Consider the following 13,471-nt stretch of genomic DNA (forward strand, 5'->3'; position numbering starts at 1 on the left):
AGCCGGGGGGGGTGCTACCAAATCTCACGCCAAGGTTTTTGGAAAAGATGGCAGCTCTGTACAAGGCCTTTTGCCTACTTTAGCAAGTCTGTATTTCCAAACCCTGATAGTGTAACTGAGACGACACAGAAAATAATTCCTCATTCAAGTAATAAGCCCCCATTCAAGTGTTGAGCAATATAAATCTTGTAAGAAGCCACTTTTTCTGTTCTAAAACCGGACTATAAGCCGCTTCGAAATAGAAGCCGCACAAGTACAAGAAAACTGTACAAAAAAAGGTACTTTACTTTACTACACACTACTGTACAGCAAATGTATACCAGTACACTGAAGGCTGAATTAATGAAGAGACTTCGAAAGTAATCCAAACATTTCAGCAAATGTTAATTTTTAAAGTAAACTTTAAGTGCATTGTTACAAAGATTATTTTTAGCATGCATTTAAAATATACAAATAATATGTTTAAAAACAAAGTTCCAGTTGTACACTTTAGAAATTACATATATGTTTTACTTAAAGAATATATTTTTAATAATATATTTACTAAAAGTGTACTGTAGTACAATTTTTTTAAAGTGTGTTCAAAGTATTAACGTTCAAATTGGTTAAAGCATGATGGTAGTATACTTTTATATATTCACAGATAGTACACTATTTCTTAGTATATTTAAAATGTACTATTGATAATGTGAATATGCTTGAAGTACTCTAAAGTAAACTTTTTTTTCACCTGGGATGTCCTCAACAAATCATAGTATTCACCATGTACTATGTACCAGTTTCTATTTCTTACTTTCAAACCCTATGAATTTTTGAAGATTTGGATAGTTCTCCATTATTTCATCAAGCTTCAGTATTTCATGGAACTCATAGCATTGTTCCTCATTTTTGCCAGTGATCACATCTATCATGTCTGTGACAGCCTTTTCTTGGGGAGTGGCATCTTTGAGCCTATTATATTCTCTGTCTGTGACAATGTTGTGGGAATGTAGATATTGAAGGATGAAATTTGCATCTGTCTGGAGGCATTCAATGAGGTTTATCTTCTGCTTTTTTATCCATGTCATTGCAGGACCCTTAAAAACAGTTGCAACAGTTGCCTGTTTAGTTAAACTATAATGTTGATCAGCCTACATATCATCAATATTTAGAGAAGTTGTGTCTACCTTAAAAGAATATTCTTGCTTCACTCCTTGTGGTGGTACTAAACGACAAGCCAAAAATAGTTGTGTAAATAGGTGAAGGTGAGGTCGTAGATAAGTGAGGTCCTAGGTGTTGCTCATGATGCCAGATGGCTGTTATTCTGTCTGTCCCTGGTATAGAGGGGATTCTGTCTGTCCCTGGTATAGAGGGGATTCTGTTGGTCCTTGGTATAGACATTGACAGTTGACACAGAACCGACATCCCACCATAGCTGTGAGCCTTCTCTACATGCATGGATAAACTTGGAATGGTTTAACCATTGCACCTAATAATAGGTAATAGTAAGGGCAAACGAAAGACAACATATTTTGAAACTTTACCTGTTGTTATTTGGGAGCTCCCTCCCACTGAAATATTAACATTCCCATCGAATATACTGTCTCTTATTACTCCTGCATGTATGATGCTGTTGTTAACAGCCACTGCATCTGCACGTGGAGGTGGTTGACCTGGAAGTAAAATACAATGCATAAAGACATTCCCTTCATATGCTGTACTGCATAGTTAAAGGTCTGGAGTTGTTAGATTACTTTAAATCGATGTTTAATTTCCACATTTAGACATAAATGCATCACTTCTACTCACCTGATAGAGTGCTACAGCCTGCAGAATTGCAGGGCAGTGTAATGTGCATGTTTAAATCCTTCCCTTTTATGTTTATGAGACTTTTGTCATAAATCATGCTGCTCCCATCTGCATACGTTGTCTTAAATGAGACTTCCAGAACAAACATGAACAATGTGAGCCTAAAATTCAATACAATATTCAATAATTTATGTTAATTTGAGCGCTATGACTGTAAAAGACCTTAATGTGCTACCTTGACTGCTGTTTTGGAATATCTTCTGTAAATCTGAATACTCCTTTTGCATTTTCTCCAGAATGTTCTTCAATATCTGACAATAATCCTCTCCCTTTTGGATTATCATCCACAAAAGATGACAGATTTTCTCCTCTTGTCTTTTTTTCCCTAAATCTTTTGAATTACTCACTGTTAAAATGTCTTCACATTTGTCAATGATGACGTCAGGATTCTTTGCGAAACAACTGCAAATCTGCTTCTCATTTGACTTCAGAAACTCTTTTGCCTGTGATGAAATGGAAAATATATCAGTTAGTTGAATTGTAAAACCTTGTATGACATATCATGCAGTACCACTGTGTACTTTTAAACTGCTTCATTATAATTGTTATTAAAGGTTTATATGGACTTGTTGACAATTACTAACTATAAGCCATTATACAATTATAAACTCTTCTGATTGTATTACTTAGTCATCAACACTTCTGTATAAAGAGTCAAACCTTCAACACGGCCAATTCTGATCACCTCAGTACACAGCACTGACGACCACATGAGCACAAGAACCCATGACTTTGCATTATATGACGCCTCATACAATGCCACTATCTTTCTGGATGAGCCTCAAAGGGCTGATACCAGACCTGGCGTCTCCTTCTCCCCAGGGGAGGGAGAGGGGCCAGCCAAATGGCCCACCTTTCTCAACCTCTCCCTACTCCAGAAAACTCTTAAATTAAACAAAGGATTTATCCAAAACAGACTTTTTAAGTGTTTTACAAACATCTCTCAAAGACAAAACTGTTTGTGGACATTAGAAGGATTATTGGAATTTGTGTGTGACTATTTATGCTTTCCCTTTAATGCTGTGTTGGTGTCATTTGATGTTTTAATGTAACTTCCTTTCCTGTTATGATAAGTCAGTCAACCTTGATATCAACATGATTTTAATCTATGAACCAACCCATTTATTATTGGTGTGTGGATATATTATGAAGTATATGCAAGTTATGAACATTTTAAGGGAACCATCCAAAAGTAACAGCCGCTTCACACCTATCTGTGTGACCGTTTGAACAACACCCAGGCCATTTCAAGGTGAAGTTAACTTTATTAAATGCATTCACATTTAGTTATTTGGAATACATTCATTCCAGATTCACATCACCTTCCTGATTCATGTATTTTATGCATGGGAGACAAAGAGACTGTCACCTAGTACTTGTGTAAAATACATGTTGTTTTGTAAGCCTTCTGTGTATGTTTCTGTATGTAATGTCATCCAAACCAGTACTTATATGGCTAATGTAGCATTCATGTTCTCCCATGTTCTCTATTTTGGAAGAGTCTACTGTACCTGAGGGCTTCTATTCACAATGTTTGTTTTAGGAGTGTTATGCATGGATCAGACTCTGCACATTAACTAGGACCGCTTTTTGCAGTTCAGCACTCTAAGTAGTTAAACAGTGGTAGAAGTATGTCAGCAACAATTTTTACAATAAACATTATCACAAAAGAAAATCAGTACAAATGTGACTCTTTTAACTTTAACAAAACTCAACGGAGAGATAAGAGAGCAAAAGCGAAAGTAAACCACAGGATGTTCTAAAAAGCCTGAAAACTAAGTTGTTCCAGATGTCCAGTTGTTCCAGGAAGTGTAAAATGCTAAGTTATAAAACATTGTTCCTTCAGACTAGCGAAGTGAGAGTTGAAGGAAAAGTGCTTACCGTACAACCAGACATGTTTCTGTAAAAGATCAAGAACAAGACACCAAAGTGGAAATAATGTGCTCACTCCAGCCTTGAACAGCTACACATGGACTTTGTTCTTAAAACATGAAGTAACAAGTAGCATGACATGAACTAACAAGTAGCATGACGTGTGCTATGTTGGAGGCGTGTCCTGAGCAGGCAAAGCAGATTTATTTCAGTTTCATCCTCCTCGTAGTTCAGATTACCAGCTGAAGGACTGTTATGTTACAGTAATGCAGATACGTGGCATGTACAATCATTTCCTGTTTGTGCACATTCCTTGTAAAACGTTCTGTCCCTCTCCTTCAGGACTCTGGGTTTGAAAAATAAACCTATGGTGCTTCAGACACTTTGTGAGATCCAGAAGTGCTGTCTCAGCAGTTTGTCTCCTATCGCCTGCTCAGTGAACTCCAACCTGTAACATGTTCATTTAGCAGATGCTCCTATCTGGGGGTTCCGGACCAACGTCCTATCACGCTCCGGCTGTACCGGATTCCTATTGGTTGGCTGGTTGGGCTCGCTCATGTCCACCCCAGAGTCCAGGCTGGTGTCGCGACTGTCGGCCGGCCTTCGTCTCCTCTGAGAGTCTGAGGTGGAGTGATGGATCTCAGCCGCCGGTTTGCCCTCCAGGGACACGAACCAGGCCCGGGGGGACGGGGGACGGGCGCTGGAGGGGTCGGGCAGCTGTGCCAGGGCCCCCGGGGCCTCCAGGGAGAGGGGCAGGGCCGGGTCAGCGCTGGCCCTCGTGCTGTTCAGCGTGCCAGGGAGGGAGGCTGACTCTGGGAGGCAGCTGTAGAGTCCCCAGGGGGGGCCAGGCGAGGAGGGACCCCAGGGCTCCTCCGGGGCTCCTAGAGGCCCCTCGCTGCCTGCCCCCTGGAGCAGGGCTGCCCCCTGGAGCAGGGGGTTCTGCAGCAGGGTCGGGGGGAAGCCGTCCTCACGTCCTGGGCGTGGCAGAGTGGCTGACTTGCTTTGCGGTTGCTGTTCTTGCAGGTGAAACAAGCCGGGCGTGTGGAGAATGGCCACTGGCTGGTTCCAGAGACGGACCACCCTCTCCTGGAGGTGTATGCCCTCATAACCAGAGAGGGGGGTGCCTGTCTGGTCGCACATGTTGTGCAAGCTCAGGAGTTCACTGCTGTGGGGGTGGTTCTGCACGTAGGTATCAAAGTTGCCCCTGGAGGAGGCGGAGCCCTCTGGCTCACCTAGCCTCCCCCCTGCAGCCAGCTGCTCTGCTGCACCTCCACAGAGAGGGGAGTCTGGAGAGGACACCTCGTTAAGTTCAATATCACAGGTCGAGGTGGTCTGGTCCATCTTAGACACTGCAGAGTTTCTGGAACGTGTTCTCTTTGCCTTGGGATGAAGGGAAGCTCTATGGGATGACAGAGGGCTGGTTTAAGAACAGGTTCAAGCAGATCACTGTTCAGCACTCAGCGTTGCTCATTCTTTTATATCATTCTTCTACATATTATACAGAATTACAGATAATGATTATTAATACACTACGCAAAACACAAAAAACACAATTTATAAATTTGTCTGCATACTGGCGAAATGGCAAACATGACATATTAAAACAAACTCATGTTTCCATTCCATTAACAACAAAAGTAAAAATGGAGGTAAAAACTATGTGTTTAGTTGTTACCTATGGCAACACCACAGCAGAGCTGAGAGCAGGGGGAGGAGCAGCAGAGCTCCGCCCACAGCGGCCGCCAGGACACGTGTGTGCTGTGAGAGCAGGTCAATAGAGACGGCCAGCCCACCACCACCTGCTCACACAGGGACAACACCACACTGAAGCACCTTCCAAATGAATGGCAGACCCCAACACACAGGCACAGTGTGATTTAGACATTTAGAATGAGTGGTTTGGTTCCAGATGAGCTGCTGTCCCATCGCTCTATTTACCCTGGTTTGTTGGCATCAGTGCTGCAATCCAGTATCCCAGGTGAGGAGCAGTGAAGGTCCAGACCAGGCCGCTCTGCTGCCGGCTCACCAGCCCCTCTCCTTGAGGACCCCAGGCACCTGAGCACAGCAAGGGACAGCCATCCCCTCAACACACAGGACAGCCATCCCCTCAACACACAGGACAGCCATCACCTCAACACACAGGACAGCCATCACCTCAACACACAGGACAGCCATCACCTCAACACACAGGACAGCCATCACCTCAACACACAGGACAGCCATCCCCTCAACACACAGGACAGCCATCACCTCAACACACAGGACAGCCATCACCTCAACACACAGGACAGCCATCACCTCAACACACAGGACAGCCATCACCTCAACACACAGGACAGCCATCACCTCAACACACAGGACAGCCATCACCTCAACACACAGGACAGCCATCACCTCAACACACAGGACAGCCATCCCCTCAACACACAGGACAGCCATCACCTCAACACACAGGACAGCCATCACCTCAACACACAGGACAGCCATCCCCTCAACACACAGGACAGCCATCACCTCAACACACAGGACAGCCATCACCTCAACACACAGGACAGCCATCACCTCAACACACAGGACAGCCATCACCTCAACACACAGGACAGCCATCACCTCAACACACAGGACAGCCATCACCTCAACACACAGGACAGCCATCACCTCAACACATAGGACAGCCATCCCCTCAACACACAGGACAGCCATCACCTCAACACACAGGACAGCCATCACCTCAACACACAGGACAGTTTACATCCCTGAAACTCTGGAGAAGAGACTCCAACACAGAAGGTGATGTTGATTTACGCTGCAATAAGTTTCAATATTTACTGTCACCTTCCCCACAGTTGTAGATGTAAAGACGACACCAGGAGGAGAGCTTTCAGGATGAGTGAGATGCAGAACGGACTAACTGTCTCATAATGGATCCCTACCCACCAGTGCTATGGTTATAGAGCCAGGCTGGGACAGCATCAGAGGGCCTCAGTCCGGAGGTCTCAGGCAGGGGCAGGCGGATCTGTACAGGCCCAGACACGTGGATTTCTCTCTCCAGGGAGAACAGCTGCACGCTGACGGCTGCTAGTGGACTGAGCTCCACGCTGCTGGAACCTGTGGGAGGGACGCATGTTGGAAGTAACTTCAGATACTCTACAGTTCCCACGTGATGGGATGCACAGAAACACAAATACTGGAAATGCAGAATATAATCTTTCTCACTCTCTCACAGTCCCCGGCTGCATATGGACATGCACACACACACACTCTGACACTAATACAGACACATACACACACTCACACACCCCTACCTGTGGTGCTGGTGATCAGGCCCATGGTGTGGGGGTAGCTGTGACTGCCGGGGCCCAGCGGGGGGCTGCTGAGGGAGGCTCTGGTGAGCCAGGCTCTGATGGCAGGCAGATCAGCTTCCCTCACAGGGAGCAGATGTCTTGGGATCTGAACACTGGGCTGCAGAGCAACACCTGGTAACCACAACAGGGCGAGAAAAGGTTTAATAAAAAATACATAAGCCACTAATAGGGATAGTTGTCTATTATGAGGATTTAATGGACACACATTTTGAAGTTCATAAACTACAAACTATGAAATTAGATGTTTCGGTTAGATAAGTTATAATGCATTGCTTGATGTGAATGTTAATCAAACCATATAGACATATTCATTGCATACCAGATGTTATTAGAACTGAATCTTCAAAGAGCCAGATGTTGCCTTGGTTAAGGGGGAACAGCGACAGGGTCACCGACGAAAACACTGCAACAGATCACAACGCATCTACTCATCTCCATTTACAGTCATTCAGGTTTCCATTTAACTGAACTAAAACTTTCTCAAGTTCAGATAATTCATTAGCAGCTCGTTTTCTGCAGTTGATTGTTCAGTCGCTAGATGTCAGTCTTGGACAATAATTCAGTGGCAACACCTCAGAAGATGTGATGACCTTGCTGCCACGAGCCACTCTCCTCACACACGCCCACACTAACACAGGCACACACCCACACAGGCACACAGACACAGTGTCTGTACTGACTGGGCTTCCTGCTGGTGTTCCAGGGCAGTGTGGTGAGAAGGTAGCCGTCCATGCTGGCCCCCAGGCTCAGAGGCAGTCCAGGCTGGTAGGGCACCACCAACACAGCCTCCCCATCCTCAGTGAGGGCAGAGCTGGTCCTGGTGTGGTTCACGTACAGCTCTACAGACGCTTGGCTCAGAGGCTGTCGGTTCACTGTGTCCACGACTCGGACCTTCAGCGTGAACGCTGACCCTGACCACAAACACAAGAACATGTCATGTCACAAGCAAGAGCCTGATGTTGAACTCACTGGTTTGAGCCATGGTGTACACACACTGACTATGATCAAACTGTGGAAAAAATTATAATAATGCGTTTAAAAAGTTAGAAAAAATATTTTGGAAATAAAATTTGAAATAAATGTTTTTAAAGGTGGAACAAATATTTTTGAGAAAATATTGTTTTTTTTAAAGGTACGTTATAGATGAGACAGAGGGAGTTAGCGATGTCGACATGACTGAGAATAGAGACATTCCTGATCACCCATGGCCATATATGAGGGAGATGTTCGAAATTGTCTGTGTTAAAAAGGATTCCTGGCAAATGCGCTACATGTTTATAGTGTATTAATGTATTAATATGATGTGAGGTCCAACAGGTAGTAGTAATGGCTACTTTATACTTAAGTCAATGTCAGAGCCCATTCTTCTTCAAGTCAAAACTTGAGTGTAAAGGTGTAGTCAGTACTTAAATTTGTACCAGTCTTTTTAAACATGAGTATCTGTACTTTTACTTGAGTGAAGGATGTGTGTACTTTTGCAATCTCCGTTGAGCAACCTAGTGTGTCGACGGACACATAACGGACAAATCACGGACACATCACTGACACATAACCTGTAAACTCCACAAATGTCTTAAATATAGAAATTATTAAAATAATCATCTTTTAAGCACACCTCCCCTATTACCTAATTATTAAACAAGGGCACATCAGAAATATACAGTCCTACTGCAGCATGGCAACAGGAGGACAGAAGGAGCAACCATGGCAGATTACTGTAATCTGCTTGTTCAGAGAATCCAGGCCCCACTAAAAAGAGATTTAGAAGCAACGAGGGATGAAGGGGGTTTCAGGCTGCGGGGTTAATATTCCAAAGAGATTATGATAACAGATATCTGATATGATGTATTTGTCTGAAATGGAGACTGGGATTCAAGCTAGTTTTATAAACATACAGTTCAAGCTGACAAAATAGTATCTAAGATTCTGCAGTAATACGTTTTTGCAATTTGCGGTTTGGCAATGAATTATCATTGATAAATAGAATATATTCCTATTTAATACTCTCAGTATGCACAGTGTGTGTGACTCCACCCGAGCATGGGACACAGGGGGCTTCAGTGCACCATAACAAACAGCCTGGAAGATATGAACATGTCAGCTGTTTCATACTGGAAGCCAAGGAGCCCCCAGGCCTAGTGCACCAGATGGTCTCAGTGTGTGTGTGTGTGTGTGTGTGTGTTGGTATTATGCCACCATCTTCCTCAACAAGAACACACAATCGTAAAGAAAAGCCCAGCGCACAGTAATCCAGGTCAAGTCTTCCTAAGCAACTCCAGTCTCCTATGTTTTCAGGTCAGGTCTGAACACAGACCTCTCATGCTACAGACTGGTGGGTGTCGTTGTGTGTGCTTTCAGCATGGCTAACCACTGTGACACATCACCCTATTAAGAAACACACCAGGGGGAATTCCTAAAGTACTTAAAACGCCTCCAATCTGTTTCTTAGAATCTTTAATGAGAGGGAAAAAGCAATGAGAGTGTGGATCATGGACATCTGTTGTAGGAATGAAGGATGGCTTTTGTTCTGGTCCTGTGTTGAGTGTGACTGACTGGACAGACTGAGTTTGAACTCGTCACATGATCGCATCACATGATTGTGCATGGGAAGTTTACTCCTACAACAATATGAATGAGTCATGAATCATGATTAGAGAAGACATCTTGATACAAACCCTCCATTCAACATGGCTGAAATGCAAACAGGCAAGACACTGTGGAGAGGATCCCCACAGAACAGAGCTGCCCTGCCAAGGCATAATGTGGAATATTAAAGTATGACATTCATGACATTTTAATGTAAAGGAGGCCTTATTATTTTTGCTGTCTTTAATTTTGGTTGAAGTGCTGGTGGAATTACGTGATTTTGAATCACATCAAATATTAGCCTAACTATACAGCACAATAAGCAAATGACTACATTACAAGCAGTCTCTAACATTTTCAATATCAACATAATCGCAATACATCCCACCATCAGATATTAATGTACTTATTTATAATTACATACAAAATACTGTATATTTATTTATCCTTTTTCACAAGGAAATGTGCGTGAGAAAAGCCAAATTTGCTAAATCAATCATTGTGTTAAGGCAAAGTAGCCAGGACACAATTATTTTATATTTCAGTTGTTATGAGGAACATAGGTATTTGGACAAAGGATGGTATATAGAACAATACACTGCGCTGTACTGCAGTTAAAGCAATTCAATGATCGATTGTAACGTAACTAAAAGATGCGTAAACAAACGCACCAACATCCGTTTTGACGCTCCTTCCTATAAACGTAGATTCTCCTGCAGTCCTGTCCGGAGCGAGCACCTGTAGCCCTGATGTCTACCGTTTAACTTGTTCTTAACCCGTTGGCTACTGATTTAAACCTGATCTTTGGGTAGATATCCGTAGGTCAAGTTTGAAGTGTATTTGCCATCTGTAAAAAGCAAACTACAGATGCGTTGATATTCTAAGGTCCTGCTTCTTTTGACAGTTTCCTAGCGGCGTATCTAGACCTATAATCAGTCCTAATCCTATATGAGCTAGCCTATGTTTATTTGCAAGCCTTTAAGAATTGAATCCAGGTCGAGACATAAGAAATTGGTCCACTCCAGGCACAATTTGGTCATTGACACAAGTGTTTTGTATGAGATAGGCTACACAACGATAAAAGGCTACTGTAAACATTGCTGCGCATGCATCCCCTGTATCCTACATCGTGCGGTGTGCACGATGCTTCTGAACCAGATCCTATAGGACTATCAGAATACATGACAAACCTGGTTCAGAAGTAGACTGCTGATGTCCAGGAGTCAGTGGCTTTATGGAACTCCATCTGTCACTCATCGTCCCGCCGGTGATAGTCAAGTCGTTCGCCAAAATAACTGTTCGGTCCTTCAGGACAAACAATACAGATAAAAACAATTGGGCCCACGTGTGTCGCATGATAAGGTCTGTTCTAGTGCCCTGCTGTAAAACAGAACCGCGTCTGAAAGTCACATAATCGTAATGTAGCCTACAATCTCTTTACTCTTTTGTGTTGCTCTTATGAACATTTGGCGTCTTTGTTATTGTCTGAGCACTGTACTGTGACGGCCTATACCCCCTGTTTACTTTGCGCATCCTCGAATCTGTGGCAACTCCTCCCCCTGTGCCGAATGAGCGCCCTCCGAATCAGTACCTAAACACTCGGGACATGAAACTGGACTCCCGCACCGATGTGACACTCTTATCCGTTCTCTCCTAACTGAAATATAAAATAACTGTGTTACGTTCGGAAGCAGCTGACAGTTGAGCAGAAACTGGTGGTATTATGTCAACCCTACCAAGGCAAAGGGTATAGCCTTATCTGGTTGAGACATAACCGGTCAAATAGCCTACAATTTTAAAAACATCGTGTACTTGGTATGAGTAAATATCCCCAAATTGCAATTAGGCTATATTGATTATATAGGCTACATGTAATAAATGTATAAAATACAACGTGCGCGCCTTTGGCAGTGTGACGTATGCAACTCGGACGTCCGAAACTTCTGGATGTAGCCTACTTGGATAACAGTTTTGCGTGACAGTAAAAACGAATACAGATGTCTCCCGTTTTGTATACATCAGTGCGCTGTAGTGCAGATTTGCCGATGACAGTCCAATTACTCTACAAAACATTCATAATGAAGACGGAGCGTCTACAGCTCATTTTCAATTCCCCTGTGTTTGCGTTGGCTCAATGTTTAGAAGCTTATTTCGCTCAACTCGCTTTATACTCTCTTTAAAGTTAGTACAGTATGTTTCGCGTACCCAGCCTGATGTTATTTATTGTTGATTACACACTTCTCATAAAGGATTCAGAGTGAGTATTAGCCTACATGAAGAGAGCCACGAAGTTGCCAGCCGCATAGTTTGCTGCTTGGGCACTGGGCCACTGGATGGCACTAGCGCCTGCTTCAAACCTGTTTCTGAAAGGCGAAGCGTTTAAAATCCACCTTAAATCACAACATTCAACTGCGTTGATCATTGAGCAATTCTACACAAATGAAAAAAATGTAGAATGATTTTATTAATAACATGTTGCATAAGTTTGTCCTCAAATATGAAGCTATTCGATGAATTGTGTTAATTTAGTATGCTTACTTGTACCTACAACTATTGATCACTAGAAGGCGCTGATACAACTATCCGACGTTACAGTTCCGGTCTCTTATCGTAATAGCTTTTTTCTAATCCCGCTGACCCTCTGACGTCTCACAGGGCAGTCAACTACAAACGCTGCGAATATTCTTCCACTGCTTGCAAAAATATACTTAGCCACAATCCATCATTACTGTCTCAGACCCACAGCACAGAGTAATGTGATAAACCCTACTATAGGCGCTAACACCAACTCAAGACTGCGCTCCCCAGACAACACGTCGGTTACTTCTAACACATTTATAATAGAAGCCAATAATAAAGTAAAGGTATCAATGTGACACTCAGAAATATTTTTTCACAAACGTATTACATTTTAGTTCCTTGCTCGATACTAATCTTGTCTTAACCACTTAACCATGTCACTGTTGTAAAACCACACACGTTAAGTCCCTTTGGACCAGTGTCTCCACCATTAGTCTTTCCTGACCAGCCCTCAGGAGAGCTGACAGAGAGTTCCTCATGGCTCTCTCCTGGTGACAAGCCATAACTGAGAGTCCAAACACAGCTGTCTGGGGATGGATGAAAGGTCGAAACACGAGGTCCATACCCCAGAAATGAGGCTCTGTCTGGCTCATTTCTCTGTGTCAATCTGAGGGTCAGGCCCTGCACTTTGAGCGACACACAGAATTTCTGGCAATAAGAGCATTCACAAAGCTGACAGAGTAATTTCTGACAGAAGACCTATGAGGTCTTACATACATACTGTTTGCAAAACTTGCTCATGAAGGGCAACGGTCATCTAGAAGGAAGTTTGTGTATTTTTCCCTCTATTACAGCTTCATGGTCAATGTTCAGAGTAAAATGGAGGTGTTCTTTTATGGATTGCTGATGATGTATTGCAGCGCCGTAGTGCCCTGTGCAGTCACGTGTCTCGAACCTCCCCTGGTAGTCAGATTTACCACTGTCTCTCTGTGGGAGAGCCTACCTCCCCAGCCCCTGTCCCAGCACCCGCCACGGCCCCCACCCCAGCCCCTGCGGGCGAACACTCGGGCCTGATGAAACGCCACACAAGCCCCCTCCTCCCCTTGCGTGACGGATGGAGCCGCTCGACACGTGTCGCAGCATAGCCGCCAGCGGAACACCACTCCCTACTCCGTCAGGCCCGGGAGACGCTGCAGGGAGCCCCACCTCTGGTTCCCCTGGGGGGCAGAGAGGGAGTGGCAGGAAGGATGACTGGACGTGAGGGGAGGTGGTGGGGCAGG

General features: G+C 43.9%; 1 protein-coding gene across 2 annotated transcripts; it reads right to left on the minus strand.

Annotated features, from left to right (window-relative positions):
- Positions 1–1,593: 1,593 nt before the first annotated feature.
- Positions 1,594–11,216, minus strand: LOC124485688 (protein FAM171B-like). 2 transcript variants are annotated; one of them, XM_047047440.1, is made up of 11 exons: positions 10,862–11,216; positions 7,766–7,996; positions 7,405–7,488; positions 7,026–7,196; positions 6,658–6,828; positions 5,659–5,775; positions 5,396–5,519; positions 3,730–5,119; positions 2,196–2,291; positions 1,789–1,949; positions 1,594–1,652 (listed from the first exon to the last, which is right to left on the minus strand). In XM_047047440.1, exons 1-8 carry the CDS (start codon positions 11,025–11,027, stop codon positions 4,180–4,182), a joined length of 2,004 nt encoding a protein of 667 aa, XP_046903396.1. In that variant the 5' UTR covers positions 11,028–11,216; the 3' UTR covers positions 1,594–1,652; positions 1,789–1,949; positions 2,196–2,291; positions 3,730–4,179. The 2 variants fall into 2 exon arrangements, with proteins under 2 accessions (XP_046903396.1, XP_046903395.1); XM_047047439.1 differs by having other exon boundaries at positions 1,789–1,920; positions 2,024–2,291.
- Between the last annotated feature and the right edge of the window lie 2,255 nt (positions 11,217–13,471).

This window comes from Hypomesus transpacificus, chromosome 23 (genome assembly GCF_021917145.1).
Source record: "Hypomesus transpacificus isolate Combined female chromosome 23, fHypTra1, whole genome shotgun sequence".
In the NCBI taxonomy this organism is placed as follows: Eukaryota; Metazoa; Chordata; class Actinopteri; order Osmeriformes; family Osmeridae; genus Hypomesus; species Hypomesus transpacificus.